The 17,626-nt window shown below is 38.9% G+C and overlaps 1 protein-coding gene across 1 annotated transcript in view; it reads left to right on the top strand.

The window, feature by feature from the left end:
- LOC122925998 (sodium-coupled monocarboxylate transporter 1-like) overlaps nucleotides 1–11,352 on the top strand; it is a 49,381-nt gene extending 38,029 nt beyond the window's left edge. Inside the window, exons 11-15 of the mRNA XM_044277393.1 lie at nucleotides 4,581–4,667; nucleotides 6,196–6,404; nucleotides 6,565–6,668; nucleotides 9,588–9,679; nucleotides 10,786–11,352. Of these exons, the coding sequence (XP_044133328.1) occupies nucleotides 4,581–4,667; nucleotides 6,196–6,404; nucleotides 6,565–6,668; nucleotides 9,588–9,679; nucleotides 10,786–10,887 (594 nt within the window). The 3' untranslated portion in view covers nucleotides 10,888–11,352. The remainder of the gene's footprint in view (nucleotides 1–4,580; nucleotides 4,668–6,195; nucleotides 6,405–6,564; nucleotides 6,669–9,587; nucleotides 9,680–10,785) is intronic.
- The last annotated feature ends 6,274 nt before the right edge of the window (nucleotides 11,353–17,626 follow it).

Below are 17,626 nucleotides of genomic sequence, written 5' to 3'. Positions count from 1 at the left end.
TACTATCCTAAAGAAACATTACTGCCCCCCATAGTAATAGTGCTCCTCATAGTCCCACCAATAGTAATTCCCTTCTAGAATGCCCTTATTAGTAACACTGCCCCAACCGTGATAATGCTCCTCAACAATGCCCTCCCATATTAATAATACCCTCACAGAGTCCCTAGTAGAAATAAGGCCCCCTATTGTTCCCCCAGTGGTAATAAAGCTCCCTACAGACCCCACAGTAGTAATAAGGCCACCATAGTGCGCTTAGTAGAAATAAGGCAGATCTACAAGACCCTCCTATAGAGCCCCCAGTAGTAATAAGAACGCCTATAATGTCCCCTGGAGCTGCAGTGCCCCCTGCAGTTATAATCCTCCCTCCACCATACAGTCCCATGTAAATAACATCACCTCTTCCCCAGCCGCCTCCAACGCACAATCCCATGTAAACATCACCCCCTAAGGCTACTTTCACACTTGCGTTCATGTACTTGTACAGGACGGATCCGCACCGATATAATACAAACGAATGCATCCGTTCAGGACCAATTTGTTTGTATTAGATTTTAATTTCTAAGTCCCAATACGGATCCGTCCTGACTTACATTGAAAGTCAATGGGGGACGGATCCGTTTACAATTGCACCATTTTGTGTCAATGCAAAGGGATCCGTCCCCATTGACTTACATTGTCAGGACGGATGCGTTTGGCTCCGCAAGGCCATGCGGACACAAAAACCGCTGCTTGCAGCATTTTGAGGTCCGCCTCCAAAATGGAACGGGGGACCGCACGGAGCCGAACGAATGCATTCTGAATGGATCCGCATCCATTCAGAATGCATTGGGGTTAAACTGATGCATTTGGGGCTGCTTGTGAGAGACCTGAAACGGATCTCACAAGCGGATCACCAAACTCAAGTGTGAACGGACCCTAAACATTAAGTCCCATGTACATAAACATCATTCCCCCCCACCATCCACTTTCAACATACAGTCCCATGTAAATAACATCCCTCCCTCCCCCAGCCACCTCAAGCACACAGTTCCATGTCAATCACATCTCTCCCTTCAGCCCTAAAATACATCCCAGTTAAATAACTACAACTCCCAGCATTTCTCTACCTCTCCCTTCACTTACCTCGCCTGTACAGACATCACTATTAGGCTCCTTCTCCTCTTGACTCCGGTCCAATCCTGAACTGGGAAGAGGCGAAAGACCTTTGGTGACATCACAGGCCATGTGATCAGCAAAACAGGCTGTGATAGGATGACCTGGATGGTGACATCATCCAGGTCATCCTATCACAGCCTGTTTTGCTGATCACATGGCCTGTGATGTCACCAAAGGTCCTTCGCCTGTTCCCAGTATAAGATTCAATTGTATTTGCCGTTCTGTGTACGGCAATACAGTTGCATCTAGCAGGCAGGCAGGACATTCGGGGCATGGGACAAAACATCCGGGGCCCAGGCCCCGAATGTTTTAACCTAGCGACGCCCCTGGCGCACGGTGTCATTGGTTGCTATGACGCCGTGTGCTTCCTGCTGCCGTCGTAGTACAGTAATACACTCGTATGATCTATATCAGTAATACTGTACTGCGGCGGCAACAGGGAGCGCACGGCGTCATAGCAACCAATGTGTGAATCCAGCCTAAGACGGGAGACACTCTATGTAGTGTGGCATATAAAGCCTCTTCTTACCAACTCCCAGTAACGTCTTTTATTTTATTGTAAAAGCTCTGGGATTTGCTCCTTACAATCTATGGTTACAGGTTATCCAATAACAGTTTGCCATGTATTAAACAAAAACCTATATGTCCTCATTGTGTGCCATATAGAAGTGGTTAGCATTGCATTTGAAGCTAAGAAGCTAAGAATGTATGCGATGCTGAATATAATGTAGGCCCCTAGCCCATAAATGCAGGCTAAATGAGCACTAAGGTATATTCTGTTTCTAGTAACAATAGTAATAATAATACCGTAATTAGTGCCCAATGACATTGCAGTCATAAGTCAGCTGTATTCATGAGAATAGGGCTCCCACCGCCTCCTCCACCCCTATCACTGGTGATTGGAAGCTAACTATGTATCTGCATGTATACACTGCAGACATCAATCACGGCTGACAGCGCAGAGGAAGTGGCAGTGCTTTTTCCGTGAATACCACGGACTCAGTATCAGTCCTTATTATTCTTTGAGCTAGTTTGAATAATAGCGTCATGGACCTGTTCCTATAATTTGCCGTCCTAAGGCAGAATAGCATAATACCATTAATTTTCCTTGAAGTTGATAGATAAAAACTGCCCAATTTCCCCACTCTCAGCTCTCAAGGCCGCACTAAAAGACCAGACTGCTATTCTGTTCTAACCTAATGGAGAGGACTCATGTGCGCATGCACAGCAGTCCTGACAATGTATTTTAATGCAGCTCTGAGCGCTGGCAGTGGGGAAATAAAACATAGCAATCTGGACTTTGTATGTGCAGTACTACTCATGTATTACGGTAGATGGTATAAAATCGGGTGACAGGTTCCCTTTAATGAGTATGTATAGATGTATGTATGTGTAGTACACAATATCAGAGACAGGGAAAAACACTGTGCATTGTATGCCATGAAACGCAGGATTCTTTTGCAAATATATTTCCTATATACCAAATGTATCCAGCTGTATTCAAATAGCGAAATACTTGGCAGCTTTTTAAGTTACTGTATATAAGGCGACGGTCACAGATTGCAGTTGCAGCACAAAGCGCTTAATGCAGCATGACATCCAACAAGGAAGAAAAGCATAAAATAAGGCTTAATATATTTGTTCCCTGTTGGATCTAAGGATCGTGCCAATTTTTGTTTTTGCATTTTTATTTCCTATTTCCCCTCCCCCCACCTTCCAAGAGCCACAGCTTTTTTAAAGGTGCTGTCCAGGCTCCTTTTAGAATAAAGACCTTTGAGAAAATGACTTTTTATGTTTTCATTCACAGATCAGCTTGAGGGCTTGTTTTTTGTGAAATATCTTCAATTGCATTTAATTTATCATAAAGTGGAGAGAATCTTAAGAAGCACCCCACTACTATGCGTGTTTGTTTAGATTGTTGTTTAAAGGGGTTGTGTCACTTCAGCAAGTGGCATTTATCACGTAGAGAAAGTTAATACAAGGCACTTACTAATGTATTGTTATTATCCATGTTACATAGTTCACATACATAATACGGTTGAAAAAAGACATCCGTCCATCAAGTTCAACCAAGGAATAGGTGGGGACGTGAATCCCAGAAGGAAGTGAGACTCAGGATTTCTACATGTTTTCATAAGCATTAATGTCATTTACTTTTAAGAATTCGTCTAAACCCTTTTTGAAACTGTCCACTGTTCCTGCTGTGACCACAGATTTACCGTTCTCACAGTAAAGAAGCTTTGGAGACTGAACTTTTTCCTCTCCAGTCGGAGACAGAGACCCCTTGTCTTTTGAGCACATTTTACATGGAACAGCTTTTTCGCGTAATATTTTGTATGGCCATTTATATATTTGTATAGGTTAATCATGTCCCCCCCTTAGTCGCCTCTTCTCAAGAGTAAATCAATTTAATTATTTTAATCTTTCTTCAAAAGTAAAACCCTCCATGCCCCTTATCAGTTTAGTCGCTCTCCTCTGTACTTTTTCCAGCTGCAGAGCACCCTTTTCTTTGGACTGGTGCCCAGAACTGAACTGCATATTCCAGATGAGGCGCACCAACGCTTTGTAAAGTGGTAGTATTACATCCCTGCCCCGCGAGTCCATGCCTCGTTTAATGCAGGACAATATCCTGGCCTTAGAAGCAGCTGATTGACATTGTATACTATAATTTAATCTACCATCCACAAGGACACCCAAATCCTTCTCTATAAGTGACTCTGCCAGTGTTACATCACCTAGGACATATGAAGTACAGAGATTATTACAACCAAGATGCGCAACTTTACATTTGTCCACATTGAACCTCATTTGCCAAGTTGATGCCCAATCACTCAGAGTGTTCAAGTTGCTTTCTTTGCTGGCTGGATTCATTTTTACGTCACATTATACACTGCTCGTTTCCATGGTTACGGCCACCCTGCAATCCATCAGCGTGGCCATGCTTGAATACTATAAAAAAATAGCACCAGCCTATATGAGCTCCCACGTTCATGGCCACCAGAGAGGACGTAGCATTTTTTCCTATAGTGTGAAATCATGGCCACCGCTGATGGATTACAAGGTGGTAGTAACCATGGAAACAAGCAGTGTATAATTTGATGGAAAAATAAATCTAGCCAGCAAAGCAGGCAATATGGACAACAACAATATATTAGTAAGTGACGTGTATTAACTTTCTCTACGTGACAAATGCCATTTGATGAAGTGAGACAACCCCTTAAAATATTCTGCACAAAATGCATAATGTTGAAATTCATGCAGTTAAATAACAGGGCTAAGAACATGGGTTTATATATATATATATACACACATATATAGTATATATAGTATAGTCAGTTTATGCACAAACCGCTGTATGGTAATATCAATACCGTGTTTCAGTAACATGTGGAGTGAAAATCATTGTGTTTTCTTTGTAACCCCAGGCTGCATTGTCCATATTTTCTATGGTTGGAGGGCCCCTTCTTGGATTGTTTGCTTTAGGAATGTTTTTACCGTTCTGCAATTCTTTGGTGAGTATTCTGTTTTCTAAGGGTATATGAAGATGGGATGGATATGCTGTGGAATTTCAGGTGGACAATTCACAGCATTTATAGTAGCTGCAAAGCGAATGAGATTTTAAAGGGTGGAGGTGGATTATTCTATATGGTAAAACAGCAGCTTCTGGGAAATCAAATTCCCAAAAGCTGATTTTCAAAATCTATTAGAAAAATACAGGAATTGTTTATGGTGTTGTATTCTGTGGATGAAGAATTATAGTACATGAGCTGTGACTATGGAATATCAGGTATCCTAATAAACAATTTTCTCTCTCAATTGACAAAATACAGGCTCATAGAAGTTAGGGGCCACCCATATTGGAGCTGAGTTGTGGCACCCAGAATGAAAGTTTCTGGTGGTTTGTTTCCCCTTCCGCATCCATTCTATGGACATATTCCCCTTCCTTGTTTAGGCCTTATTCACATTCCTGTTTTTTTGGTCCTCATCCGATTCACATTTTTTGCATGTCAGATGCAGACCCATTCATTTCAATCCTGCAAAAGAAGATGGACAGCACAACACGTAGTATTCACACCCATATGTCTGTTCCACAGCCCCACAAAAAAAGATTGGATGTGTCTTATTCTTGCATAGCACATTCCTACAGGAGTTTGAAAAAATACGGCATGCACACGGGTTAGATACAATGGATACAGTCGTGCGTATGAGGCAATAATAACAATGCAGTTTCTCAGGACAGGGGAGTCCTGCAAAGGTACTTGTCACTCAATAACTGTAAGAGGGATTAAGTCCCCCAGTAGCCACGTGGTCTTTTTCTAGTGAACATATGCTTTTGACTTCCACTAATAAAAGGAATCATATACAGAGTAGATGTATGTAATTGCCCATCATACAAATTGATATATTAAAGTGGCTCCATAGTTATATCTGCTGTTTAATACATACTTTATGTACTTAATTTAGGTAGAAAAGGGTCTATAGTAGATGTCATCTTAAAGGAAATCTGTCAGCAGTTTTAACCATGCTAAACTGCTGACAGCAGTAAGTAGGGGCTGCGGAGAAAAGTACAAAAATATTTTTGTGGAGTTTTTATCATCAGGAGTAGTGTGAATATGAACTTTTATTCTGCTAGATTTTCCTTTTGCAAGTGCTTTGGAGGCTAGGCTTTGCGGTGAAATGCTGTCTGTTTTCTGCATTGAACTGCATCACAGTACCTCCCCTCTGTTCTGAGTGACAGTTATACTGGTCTGGTTGAATGCTACATCTGTCACGCAGAACAAAGGGGAGGGGCTATGAAGCAGCTCAATGCAGAGAGTATTGGACCAAAATCTGGCTGAATAAAAGTTCATATTCACACTATTCCTAATGGTAAAAGCTACACAAAAGATATGTTTTCTGCTGCTCTCCTCATCCCTCACCTAGTGCTGTCAGCAGTTTAGCATGGTCAAAACTGCTGACAGACTTCTATTAAATACAAAAGCTTTTTTGCCAAGGAACAATAATCAAATTTAACATACAATTTTCCCCCACAATCTACAGGGAGCTATTGTGGGACTGCTTGTTGGGTTTTCTATGTCTTTATGGGCTGGAATAGGAGCTCAGATCTACCCCCCACTACCTGAGAGTAGCAGACCTCTACCACTTTCGACTGTTGGTTGTGATTTCAGTGACACAGTTAACATCACATCTGTTACGGAAATGACAGTAACAACATTTGTCACAGCGGTACAAGCTGAAACCAGTGAGAGGTGAGTCAGTAACATTGGTTTGATGGTTGTGGTTTGATTTTTGTAATTCTATTTATTAATGACCTTGTTTCTATGTAACAGTTTGCTGGAAAATTATTTATCAGTAATACAATTGTCTTATCCATGTAAGTCACGTGTTCATATTCTTGTATCTTATTAGGCCAGTGCTTGCTGATTATTGGTATTCTTTATCGTACTTATACTTCAGCATCTTGGGGACCCTTGTGGTTTTCATTGTTGGTGCAGTTGTTAGTCTTCTGTCAGGTATGTATGAATTGGTACATTTTTATAAAACTCAAATACTAAATACAAAGCAAAACACATGCAATATTAGTTATAAAATTGCAGCGACCCCCCCCCTAGCTGGTGCAGAGGATGGGAGTTGTGCTGGGCCTGATGAAGTGTTGTGTCATGGTGTACTCCCTCAGGCTCCCTGGGGATCAATGCAGTAGTAATGTAGTATTGAAGAATGAGGTCAGAATTTTTACTACTGGTAATCTGGTAATGGATGTCTTAACTGTAGTCCCTAACCTTACAGCAGTGTCTTGAAAAGCTGAATGTAGCTGTTAACTTTACTGTTTGTCTTCTCAAGGATTCACTTGAGTGAAAATGTTGATTGTTCTCTCTGTAGGAGCAGGAGCTCAGACTTGCATTTCCTTCCTTCTTTGTTATTTAGAGATATTAGAAAAAATAGCGTAGAGGTTTCTGAAGCTAGTTGGCACAGTTGCATCATCTTAGTAGTTTCCTAATAAGAAACTACTGTATCTATTATTGAAAATGCTCCTTAAGTGGGTGTGAGTAATTCATATAATAAAGTGGGAGAGTAGCAGGCAATTTCATTCAGCAGAGTAGAGATTCTGTTGCCAATAAATTAATTAGTGTCTGTTAATCAATTTATTATAATTAAAGGGCAGGCCAAAGGTCTGACCTCATTTGTTTTCCCAGGACTCAAGTATGGTATATGTTTGGTATCTGCCCTTCGCAATTTTTACCCACAGTGAGGTTAAGAGAAAAAAAGATTGCCACAAGTGATAATTTCATACATAAATTAAGGCCAGGTTTACATGTTACAACTGATGCATGTATCTGAAACCTCACCTACCCATGCAGGACAATGCCCATATGATTTTTAAGGTAAAGCCATGGTGGGCAGGGTTTTGGCCACATGCAGCAACTGGAAAACAAATAAACCTGGCCTAATAGGTCTCCAGTATAAAATTGGTCATGGGGTAGTTGAGTGTCAACAGTGCACCATAGTAAACAGACACTGGTGGCCAGTACAGGAGAGCTGGCATGGTGAGGGATTAATCAGGTAAGTAAATATTATTTTATGGCATTCATACTCGTGGTCCAATCTTTCTGATCTGGTAAACCTCTTTAATGGTTACTTTTTTACATGTCCATATCTGGCATATGCTGTATTATATAGATAATTTAAGCTCTGTTCATATCATGAGTTCCGTATCTTTACAGGATCCATAAGAGTGATATTATGATCCATTGTTCTCCGCTACTAATGTATAATGGGTTCCATAGGTTTTTCTGATGGAAAAAACAAACACAAGTGTGATCAGAACATGTATATTAGCTCTATCCCATCCGGTTTTATTACTTAAAGGGGTTGTCCCATCTGGACATTTATGGAATATCGATAGGATATGCTATAAATGTCCAATACCTGTCAGTCATACTTCTGGGACCTGCCTCTATCTTAAAAATGAGGACCTGCCATGAATGAATAGCACGCAGTGTATGTATGGTAAGTGCACTTGGCTATCTTTGGAAGTCCTATAGCAGTGAATGGAGAGGACATTAAGCATGCTACCTCTCCATTCAACACTATGAGACTTCTGAAAATAGCCAAGCCAGCGATCAGTTATTTTTGGAAATCCAGTAACAGTGAATGGAGAGGACATCGCACATGCTGCTTCTCCATTCAACACTATTGGAGTTCTAGGAATAATATATCTCCTTATGGAGAGCACCTAAGTGGCTTGAGGAGTCTTATACACCAGGCAATGCTGCTCTAGAACTCTGGGAAAAGGGTATGAAAATGATCTCTTAACAATCTCTGCCTCGAATGCTACCAAATGTAAGGTAGCTATCCTATAAGTCAATGTTAGACCTTTTAAATAGGCCTTGTGACATAACTTAGGAAACTAATTAGGGGCAATCATCCCAAAACACCTGTCTGCAGATGAGATGCAGGCTTAATTATTATCCAAGTCATGTCACTAGGCATGTTTAAAAGATCGAACATTGAGTTATAGGATAGCTACTTATAAATTGCTGTGTGGGCCATTCTTCTGGTGCAAGTAAGGCTACTTTTGAACTCGCGTTTTGGCTTTCCGTTTGGGAGATCCGTTCAGGGCTCTCACAAGCGGTCTAAAATGGATCAGTTTTGCAATAATGCATTCTCAATAAAAAATGATCCGTTCAGAAGGCATCAGTTTGCCTCCGATCATTCTCCATTCCGCTCTGGAGGCGAACACCAAAACGCTGCCTGCAGCGTTTTGCTGTCCGCTTGACGAAACTTAGACAACGTTTTCTCTGGCACAATAAGAAACGGATCCGTCTCCCATTGAATCTCAATGGAGTTCATGACGGATCCCTCTTGGCTATGTTACAGATAATACAAACTGATCCGTTCATGATGGATGCATGCGGTTGTATTATTGTAACTGATCCGTTTTTGCAGATCCATGACGGATCTGGCCAAAACGCGAGTGTGAAAGTAGCCTAATAAATCTATGTACACAATGTAACTGCCTGTATCTCAATTCAATGAGAGCCACTTGCTCCCCCATTGCCCTGCCACAACTGCTTTATTCAGTGATTGCTGGTGAATATAGATAAAAAAAAAACATAAAAAGTGAGTTCCTGCCTGTCAGCAGAGGTCTGCTCACGATTTCACACTGACTACTCCAATAAGTCAGTGTCGCTGAGACACTTGGCACCGGAAAGGACTCAGAGTTAGCAAGTCAAGTAGGAGAACATGATTCTGCTCCAAACATGGCCGAGTCAGGCAACAGGACTTGTATGCATAAGCACACATTAATAAATAAAGTTGGTTCAATCATTTGGTGCTGGTCAGCACAGGATCTAAGTGTCTAATGATGCCCATACAATATTGAATTTATTATTTTGGGCAAGTGCCCTGAAATCTGTGTGTATATGTTACAGGCGGATGGAAACAAAACATAAATCGTGACTATCTCTTTGGAAGACAAGATTGTGTACTTGTAGACATGCTCCGCTGCTTTAAGACCAACAAGGTAAGAAGAATAAAATAAAATATGTTTTTATTTAAGAGCTATCTACAGTTATACACCCGTAATACCTTTCCTAATAAAGGAGAATACATAGCCAAAAATACTCAAAAATAGATCTTCAATGCTTAAAATTCAATGCTATCAATCCAAATTTTATGACATTGGGATAGGTTGAGCATACTGATGCCCTAAGCCAATGTATGTACTCAATTCCTAGTAGGTCATCAGAAAATGACCTATTAATTCAAAACATGTTTTTATGCTAAACATATTTTTTCTAGACTTTTTGATGCCTTTTAACATTTTTCATGTCCCTATCTATATATATATATTTTTAATCCTAAAACCCTGGAATTTTCACACTGGCCACTAGACCTAAAATATGTTAAGATTTCCTGTTCTTTGAGAACTGCCACATGGGCCATAGACATAACTGATAGTAGACCCTATTGACTTCTATCGGAGAGTTTCTAGGCATGCTCTGTGACCTGTGCTGAGATCAGGAGGGAGTAGATAAGCTGTGATATCACCTATTGTGAGTGGTGGATCCTGTGTTATCTACATAGAAGTGTTATCTGTCATTGTAATTCTGCCTGGCATGTCAATGCAATGGCTAAAAAGTTACCTGTACAGAACAGGAAGTCTCAATGTATTATTAGGCCTAGAGGCCAGTGTAAATACTGCATGATTTTAGGTCATTTTATGATGACACAACATTACCTTTAATATGGTAACAACGTATCAAAAATGACAACTACAATACTTATTGTATATTATAGTAAGTTTCATTAAGTTACATGTGCAAATGAAGAAATGTCTTAGTCGCCAGGGGACAACGCCTTTAAGTGAAAGTGTTTATTCATAAATCCTTAACATATCTAAGAAGCGATGAGCAAATCTATACAATTTGGAGTTCCTACTTTAATACAGACCCCTATTTAAACCAAATTGTCTTATATATCTCCATAAAAGTAAATTTGCTGTTGCTGAAACCCTAGTGTAGCAAATTTTCAGATTCCCTCATCTCTCTATAATCCAGTAAAAAATTTTAAATGTAATTTCATGTAGTTGTCATACATAAAAATATTTGTTATTTCTTTATTTTATAGAAAGAAAATATTGAAGTTTTAGAATGGAAGTCACATCCCAGTGAAGGACACGACAATCCCACTTTTTCACAGGATGATATTAGTTTATCTCAAGTTAAATGAGGAGCAATGCCTGGAGGACTGTCATATTTGTGTATATTAGTTATTTGAACTGACACTAAAAAGGGTTAATCCTCTTGACATCCTCTGTAACATTGAAGATTTTTTATTTATTTTTTTGCTCATTTGGTGCCTAGGGACTAGATAAGTCTTGTATATACTGTCTAATAATAACACAAATAACAACTTTTGGGTTGTCCCCATGAAATCTTCTACAAACAGCTGAGAATGGTAGAAAATATAGAAGAACTTTATAGTTTGGAGGGCACTCAATCAACTGGTGTCATATGGAAAAAATGCGGCTAAAGGTACTTTCACACTAGTGTTTTTCTTTTCCCCTGCGCTGAATTCTGTCCTAGACGCTCAAATCCGGAAAAGAACTGATCAGTTTTATCCCCATGCATTCTGAATGGAGAGCAATCTGTTCAGGATGCATCAGGATGTCTTCAGTTCAGTCTTTTTTTACTGATCAGGCTTTTCAGAAAACCATAGCATGTTGTATTTTTACCTTCCGGAACACTTTGACTGAACGCCGGATCCGACTTTTTTCCCATTGACTTGCATTAATGCCGGATCCGGCGCCGTGTGTTCCGTCAAACTGTATCTGGCTTTTGCATGTTAAACCCGAAAAATTTGCAAAAAAAGTTAAAGTCCATAAATGGCGGATCCGTTTTTTCCAATGCATTTTTTCATTCTGATCAGAATCCTGATCAGGATTCAAATGTAATCCGTTTTCACGCATTTTTCCGGATCCGGCGGGCAGTTCTGGCGACAGAATTGCCCGCCAGATTCAAACAACGCTAGTGTGAAAGTAGCCTTAAGCGATTCTAATATTCCATTTATTGAATAAAAATAGATTAATAAAAACAATAAAAATTAGATCCAACATATATACAGTATCCCTAATCGATTATGACAACGTGAATATTTGTAATTGATATATTGTATATGTAAAAGAGACAAAAATGTATATAATAAAAAATATAATAAAAAATATAATAATAAAAATCAATATACCAAGATTGTAGGATTGATATCTACCATAATTCACATTTCATATCAGAAGATCATAGTAAAAATGATTTGTGATATTTATTACATAGTTGATAATTATGATTTTTATTTTTTATTTTAATTGATAATTAATGATTGAATAGAATTATGGTTATCAATAAATATAAAAAATCACTTTTTAAGCCAATTGATTATACCAAAGGAATGTATTATAAATATAAGGTATGAGACTGTAAAGATATATATTCAAAGCTGTAGAAAAACTATCACCCTTACATAAATTATAATCATATAAACTTATAGCAGTAGTCTTTCGTTGGTGTGACAGATGATAATTATATACCCAATCTGAGTCTAAATAGTTCACTCTTCTTGTTGCATCAAAGTTCCTATTGGTTCAATACATATTAAATACAATGTAGCTTCGTATGTTGTAACTTGGTTACTTTACCACTTCCTCTATGTCTCCAAACCGATCCGGCTATAAGGTTCAGTTGCCACAATGTACTTGCTGGGTTGCCCTGGCTGGGAAATCTCGGTATCCCATGTATTTAATATGTACTAGAGTTATCTGTGGCTCACCTATTTCAGACCTTGGAGTAGGTGATCACTCCAGGGCGTACCCGTCGCCCAAGCGCATGCAATATATGAAATAATAAAAGGGTGGAGGGCACTCAAATTTGGTATGATATGGATTAGAATACAATAGTTATAAAATCTAAAATGAATAAACACGAGAAATAAAATAAAATATTTTCCGTTTAATTCGATTAAATACTGGTAAAAAATAAGAAAAAACCTTCTAAAATAGTGTCCAACTGCTTTCCGGTAAAAGCCCAAATCACTTGGGAAAATAGAAAAGAGGGAATAAAAAATAGGTGATCACCTTAGGTCAGGGGTGTAGATTAGGGGGGGGGATAGGGGGGTTCAAAACCCCCCAGAGTGTCTGTCCTCTTAACCTGACAGAGAACGGCCTGGGCGTGCCGCTGCCTGCAATAGCGGCGCGGGCAGTGCGGCACACAGAGAGGTGATGGAGGCTGCAGGGCGGGGCCAGGCAGCGCAGGGGGCAGGTACGGCGGCACAAGTGACTCACAGAAATACACAGGGCAGCCAGGCAGGGATGACGCTGATGATCACATGGCATGCACGCTGCCTTCAGGCTCCGCCTCTGCCTGTCGTACGTCTGGACCCCGGCCAGCTTCCTGCCTGCGCGTGCCTGCTACTCCTGGGCGGCGTCTGACAGAGCACAGAGCCTGGAGATCTCAGAAGATTAGAAGAGAGAGAGAAGAAAGAAAAATAAGTAGTTTGAGAGAGAGAGAGATAGAGACAGACAGAGACTCTGGAGCACTAGTGTAAGTAAAAGTAATAGCTAAAAAAGAAAATCAAGAAGATTCAAAGCCCACCCCCACACCAGGCTACAGACAGTGTCAATTCATATATTTAGTCCAGCCCCCAGACTCTTATGAATTGAGGGAACTGGCCACCACCATGCTGGTCCACATCACTTATTGTGCCGGCTGCATGGTTTGATGTCTTTTTTCTCGTCTCTCACACTCTAGTCTCCTCAACAATAAAGAAACGCAATTTCTTATGGAAATTACAAGAGTAAGCTAGCATGTGATGTATCATGCGTGCCATAGACTGTCACTCCAGACTGGAGTGGGTAGGTACCAATTACGAGTCTTTTTAAAACATGTTTTTTCCATATGGTGTCAAACAACTAAGTCGGTATTGCTCAAGGTAAAGGATTGGTTTAGGAATTATATGGCTGGTATATTTTTTTCAAGCCCTGGTGTGTCTGCTAGCTAAAGTCTTATAATTTGAGAAAGCTGACCCCCCCCCCCCCCCCCAGAAAAAAAATTATCTACGGCCCTGCCTTAGGTTGATAATATATAAACATATAAACATATAGTGATCTATAAGGATAACTGTATGGCTCTAACAATTGGACATAAGCCGTATATCTGTTCAAAACTGCCTATAATGGGGCTGGAATGAGATGGTCACTTATAAATTAATATAGAGTTGGTCACTCATAAGTTAATAAAGAACTTGTATACAGCAGCACGTGTAGAGTGTGGTATCAAAACATGGGATTTGCACTTAAATCACCCTTATGGAGTGTTTGTTCCTTATGGGGGTAAGTTACTGGTACAAAGGTTCAATCCTGACAGATTCTCGATAAAACGCTCTCCTGTATTACAGTAATCCACAGTAACAGTATTTGATGTTCGTTACCGCTCCCAGTTGTCCATGGAGCTGTCCCGTACTGCCTTGTCCTGCAGAGTGCGACTGAATTGTGGTTCTCGGCAAATTTCAGCATCCCTCATGTTCTCGGCGTCCCACGTGGTTCGCCTCCACCTATTAATGTGCGCCGCTTGATTGAAAAATTAATCACAACTGATCGAAAGTCCTGTAAAAAATCGGGAAGTGGCCACTTCTGAGTTGAATGTATATAATAGATGGATTATGTCACGTTGTTAAAAGTTGGCTAGTGTGGTTCCCCCATTCTTATTTTTTACCAGTATTTAATTAAATAAACGGAAAATATTTTATTTTATTTCTCATGTTTTTATTAATTTTGTATTTAATATGTATTGACCCAATAGGAACTTTAATACAAGAAGAAGAGTGAACTATTTAGACTCAGATTGGGTATATAATTATCATCTGTCACACCAACGAAAGACTACTGCTATAAGTTTATATGATTATAGTGTATGTAAGGGTGATTGTTTTTTCTGCAGCTTTTTATAAATCTTTACACTCTCATACCTTAGATTTATAATACATTCCTTTGGTATAATTCAGTGGCTTATTAAGTGATTTATAATATTTATTGATAACCATAATTTACTATTCAATCATTAATTATCAATAAAAATAAAATAATTATCAATTATGTAATAAATATCACAAATCATTTTACTATGATCTACCAATCCATCCAACAATCTTGGTATATTGATTTTTATTCTTTTTATTATATACATTTTTGTTTCTTTTACATATACAATATATCAATTACAAATAATCATGTTTTTGTAATCGATTGTAATACTGTATATATATGTTTGGATCTAATTTTTATTGTTTTTATTAATCTATTTTTATTCAATAAATGAAATATTAGAATCACTTAAGCCACGTTTTTTCCATGTGAAACCAGTTTATTGAGTGCCCTCCAAACTATAACATTCTTCAATACTTACAATCGGCAGTGGGTGAGCCATAGCGAGAGCACCTTGACTATATTGTTCAGTGTGGTTGAGCCACTGTATCTTTAATGGTAGAAAATAACAAGGGAAGTCATTCTTACCTTACCAATCAACACTTCTTTGGTCTCCCTTGATTTAGCCCAGCTCCAGTCAGGTTGTGTCATTTTGACATGTGGTCGCTGCCGCCAATAACTGGTGGTGACGTCAGTGGCATACAACACATCATCACCACCGCTAGTCATTAGTTGAAATGGTCATGTGTAGATATGCCATTTCATAGCTGGGGCAGGGTAAATAAAGACCAGTGGGGGAGAATTGGCATGGGAGTGGCAGGGGACTGGTAAGGTATTATACATTTTTGTTATTTTATAGCATAGTCATCTGTAAAGGATTTCATATGGCTGGAAAATCTATTTAAAGGCTTTCAAACAGGGATACATAGTTATTATTAAGGGGATGTAAAAATAGATTTACTTTAGGCTGCTGCCACACGTTTCTTCCCATCATTTTTTGGCGTCTAAAAACACCATGGAAGTAATGCATTTTTTTAAGCTTTTTGCTGTCTTTTTTTGGTACACCAAGGTTTTTGTTGCTTTTTTCTCCAGATGTTTTTTTCCCATGGAAAAGTCTATGAAAAAACACCTGGAAAAAACACCATAATCAAAGCATACTGCAATTTGAAGTAAATGCCTGACAAAAAAACATCAGGTCTTAAAACGCCATATAAAAATGTTTAAACACCATATAAGGGCATATATAATATTGGCATTTTTTATTTCCGGACTCAAATGCTTTCCCTATGCATCCTGGTAGCATTTAAAAGTATTTACATGAAAATTACATATCCAAAATATAACACTCTATTCTATGCTGCCCTCAGACTGCTCAGAGGTGACATTTTAAAGGGACACTATCATCAACATTTTTTTAAATCACAAATTAGAAACCCATTTGTGAAAATTACAGAAAAAAATAGGTGGATGGTTTTCTAGATATTATTTTTTTTTTTTTGCCACTCAACGTATTTTAGTTCCTGTCCTGGCTCTTTAAATTACTCATTTTTGGGCAGCATGGTGTCTCAGTGGTTAGCACTGGTGCCCTACAACGCATAGCTGGGGTCCTGATTTTGAATCCGACCAAGGACAACATCTGCATGGAGTTTGTATGTCCTCTCTGTGTTTGCGTGCGTTTCCTCTGGGTACTCCAATTTCCTCCCACACTCCAAAGACATACTGATAGAAAACTTAGATTGTGAGCCCCATTGGGGACAGCCTGATGCTAATGTAAGTAAAGCACTGTGGAATATGTCGGCACTATATAAGTGCATTAAATAAAACATTTTATTTTTTTTTTTTACTTTTAGCACAGCAAACAGCCTCATCTCCTTTGTTTCAACTTTTAGCTCAGCAAAAAGCCTCACTTAACTTTCTCAGTCAGGAGGGGGAAGCGGGATGAGTGACTTAATCAGAACATAACACATTACACTGATAAGTGCTCTTCTGTGGATATCTTTATCTAGGCCCGTGCTGGCTAACCTCCGGCCCTCCAGCTGTGGTAAAACTACAACTCCCAAGACACCCCCTTGCTTGGCTGTTCTCAGAACGCCGTAGAAATAAATGGAGCATGCTGGGAGTCGTAGTTTCACCACAGCTGGAGTGTCGGAGGTTAGCCATCACTGATCTAGACCTATCTAGAGAATAGAGCTGTCATCCTTATAGATACTGCCATCCTAATTCTACCTATGTACTATTTCGCTAACAGAACATTTTCCTTTCACAGCAGTAGTAAACGAAACAATAGAATATCTATCTGTATTGGTATTTTATCATATTTTATATTTAATATTTAGTGGTATAGTACTGCCAAAATGAAATAGAGAACAAAAGCTAAATATTGTTTAAAAATTGACTATGACTATTGAGTTTAAAAAAATATATCCCTTTGAATGGGCAACCAGGCATAAATAAATCAAAGTAAGCCTCCTGCTCAGCCCTTTAAGCATTACCAGAGTGACCACCTTCTGATGTAATAGTAGATTTTCAACCTATTGATGTACACATTTGTCAACAGTATATTAGATGCATTTCTGGTTATTACAATTACTGCACATATTCTATTGTGTGAATAATGTAATGATATAAATAATAAACAGGAGTTCTTACATATACATTTCTTTAGGTGCTAATTTATATCAGTTTGTTAGATTTTTACAACCCAAATTCCCAAAAAGTTGGGAGGCTGTGTAAAATGTACATACACATAAAAAACAACAGAATGCAATGATTTACAAATCTCATAAACCCATATTATATTCACAATAGACCATAGACCACGTATCAGATGTTGAAAGTAAGACATTTTATCATTTCATGAAAACATTAACTCTTTTGGAACTTGATGAAAGCAACACATCTCTGAAATTTAAGGAACAGGCCATGTCTACCATTGTGTAGCATCCCCTCTTATTTGAGTAGTCTGTAAATGTCTGGGAAGTTTTTATTTACACTTAT

This window comes from Bufo gargarizans, chromosome 2 (genome assembly GCF_014858855.1).
Source record: "Bufo gargarizans isolate SCDJY-AF-19 chromosome 2, ASM1485885v1, whole genome shotgun sequence".
NCBI classification, from domain to species: Eukaryota; Metazoa; Chordata; class Amphibia; order Anura; family Bufonidae; genus Bufo; species Bufo gargarizans.
This window is presented reverse-complemented; position numbering and strand designations above follow the sequence as displayed.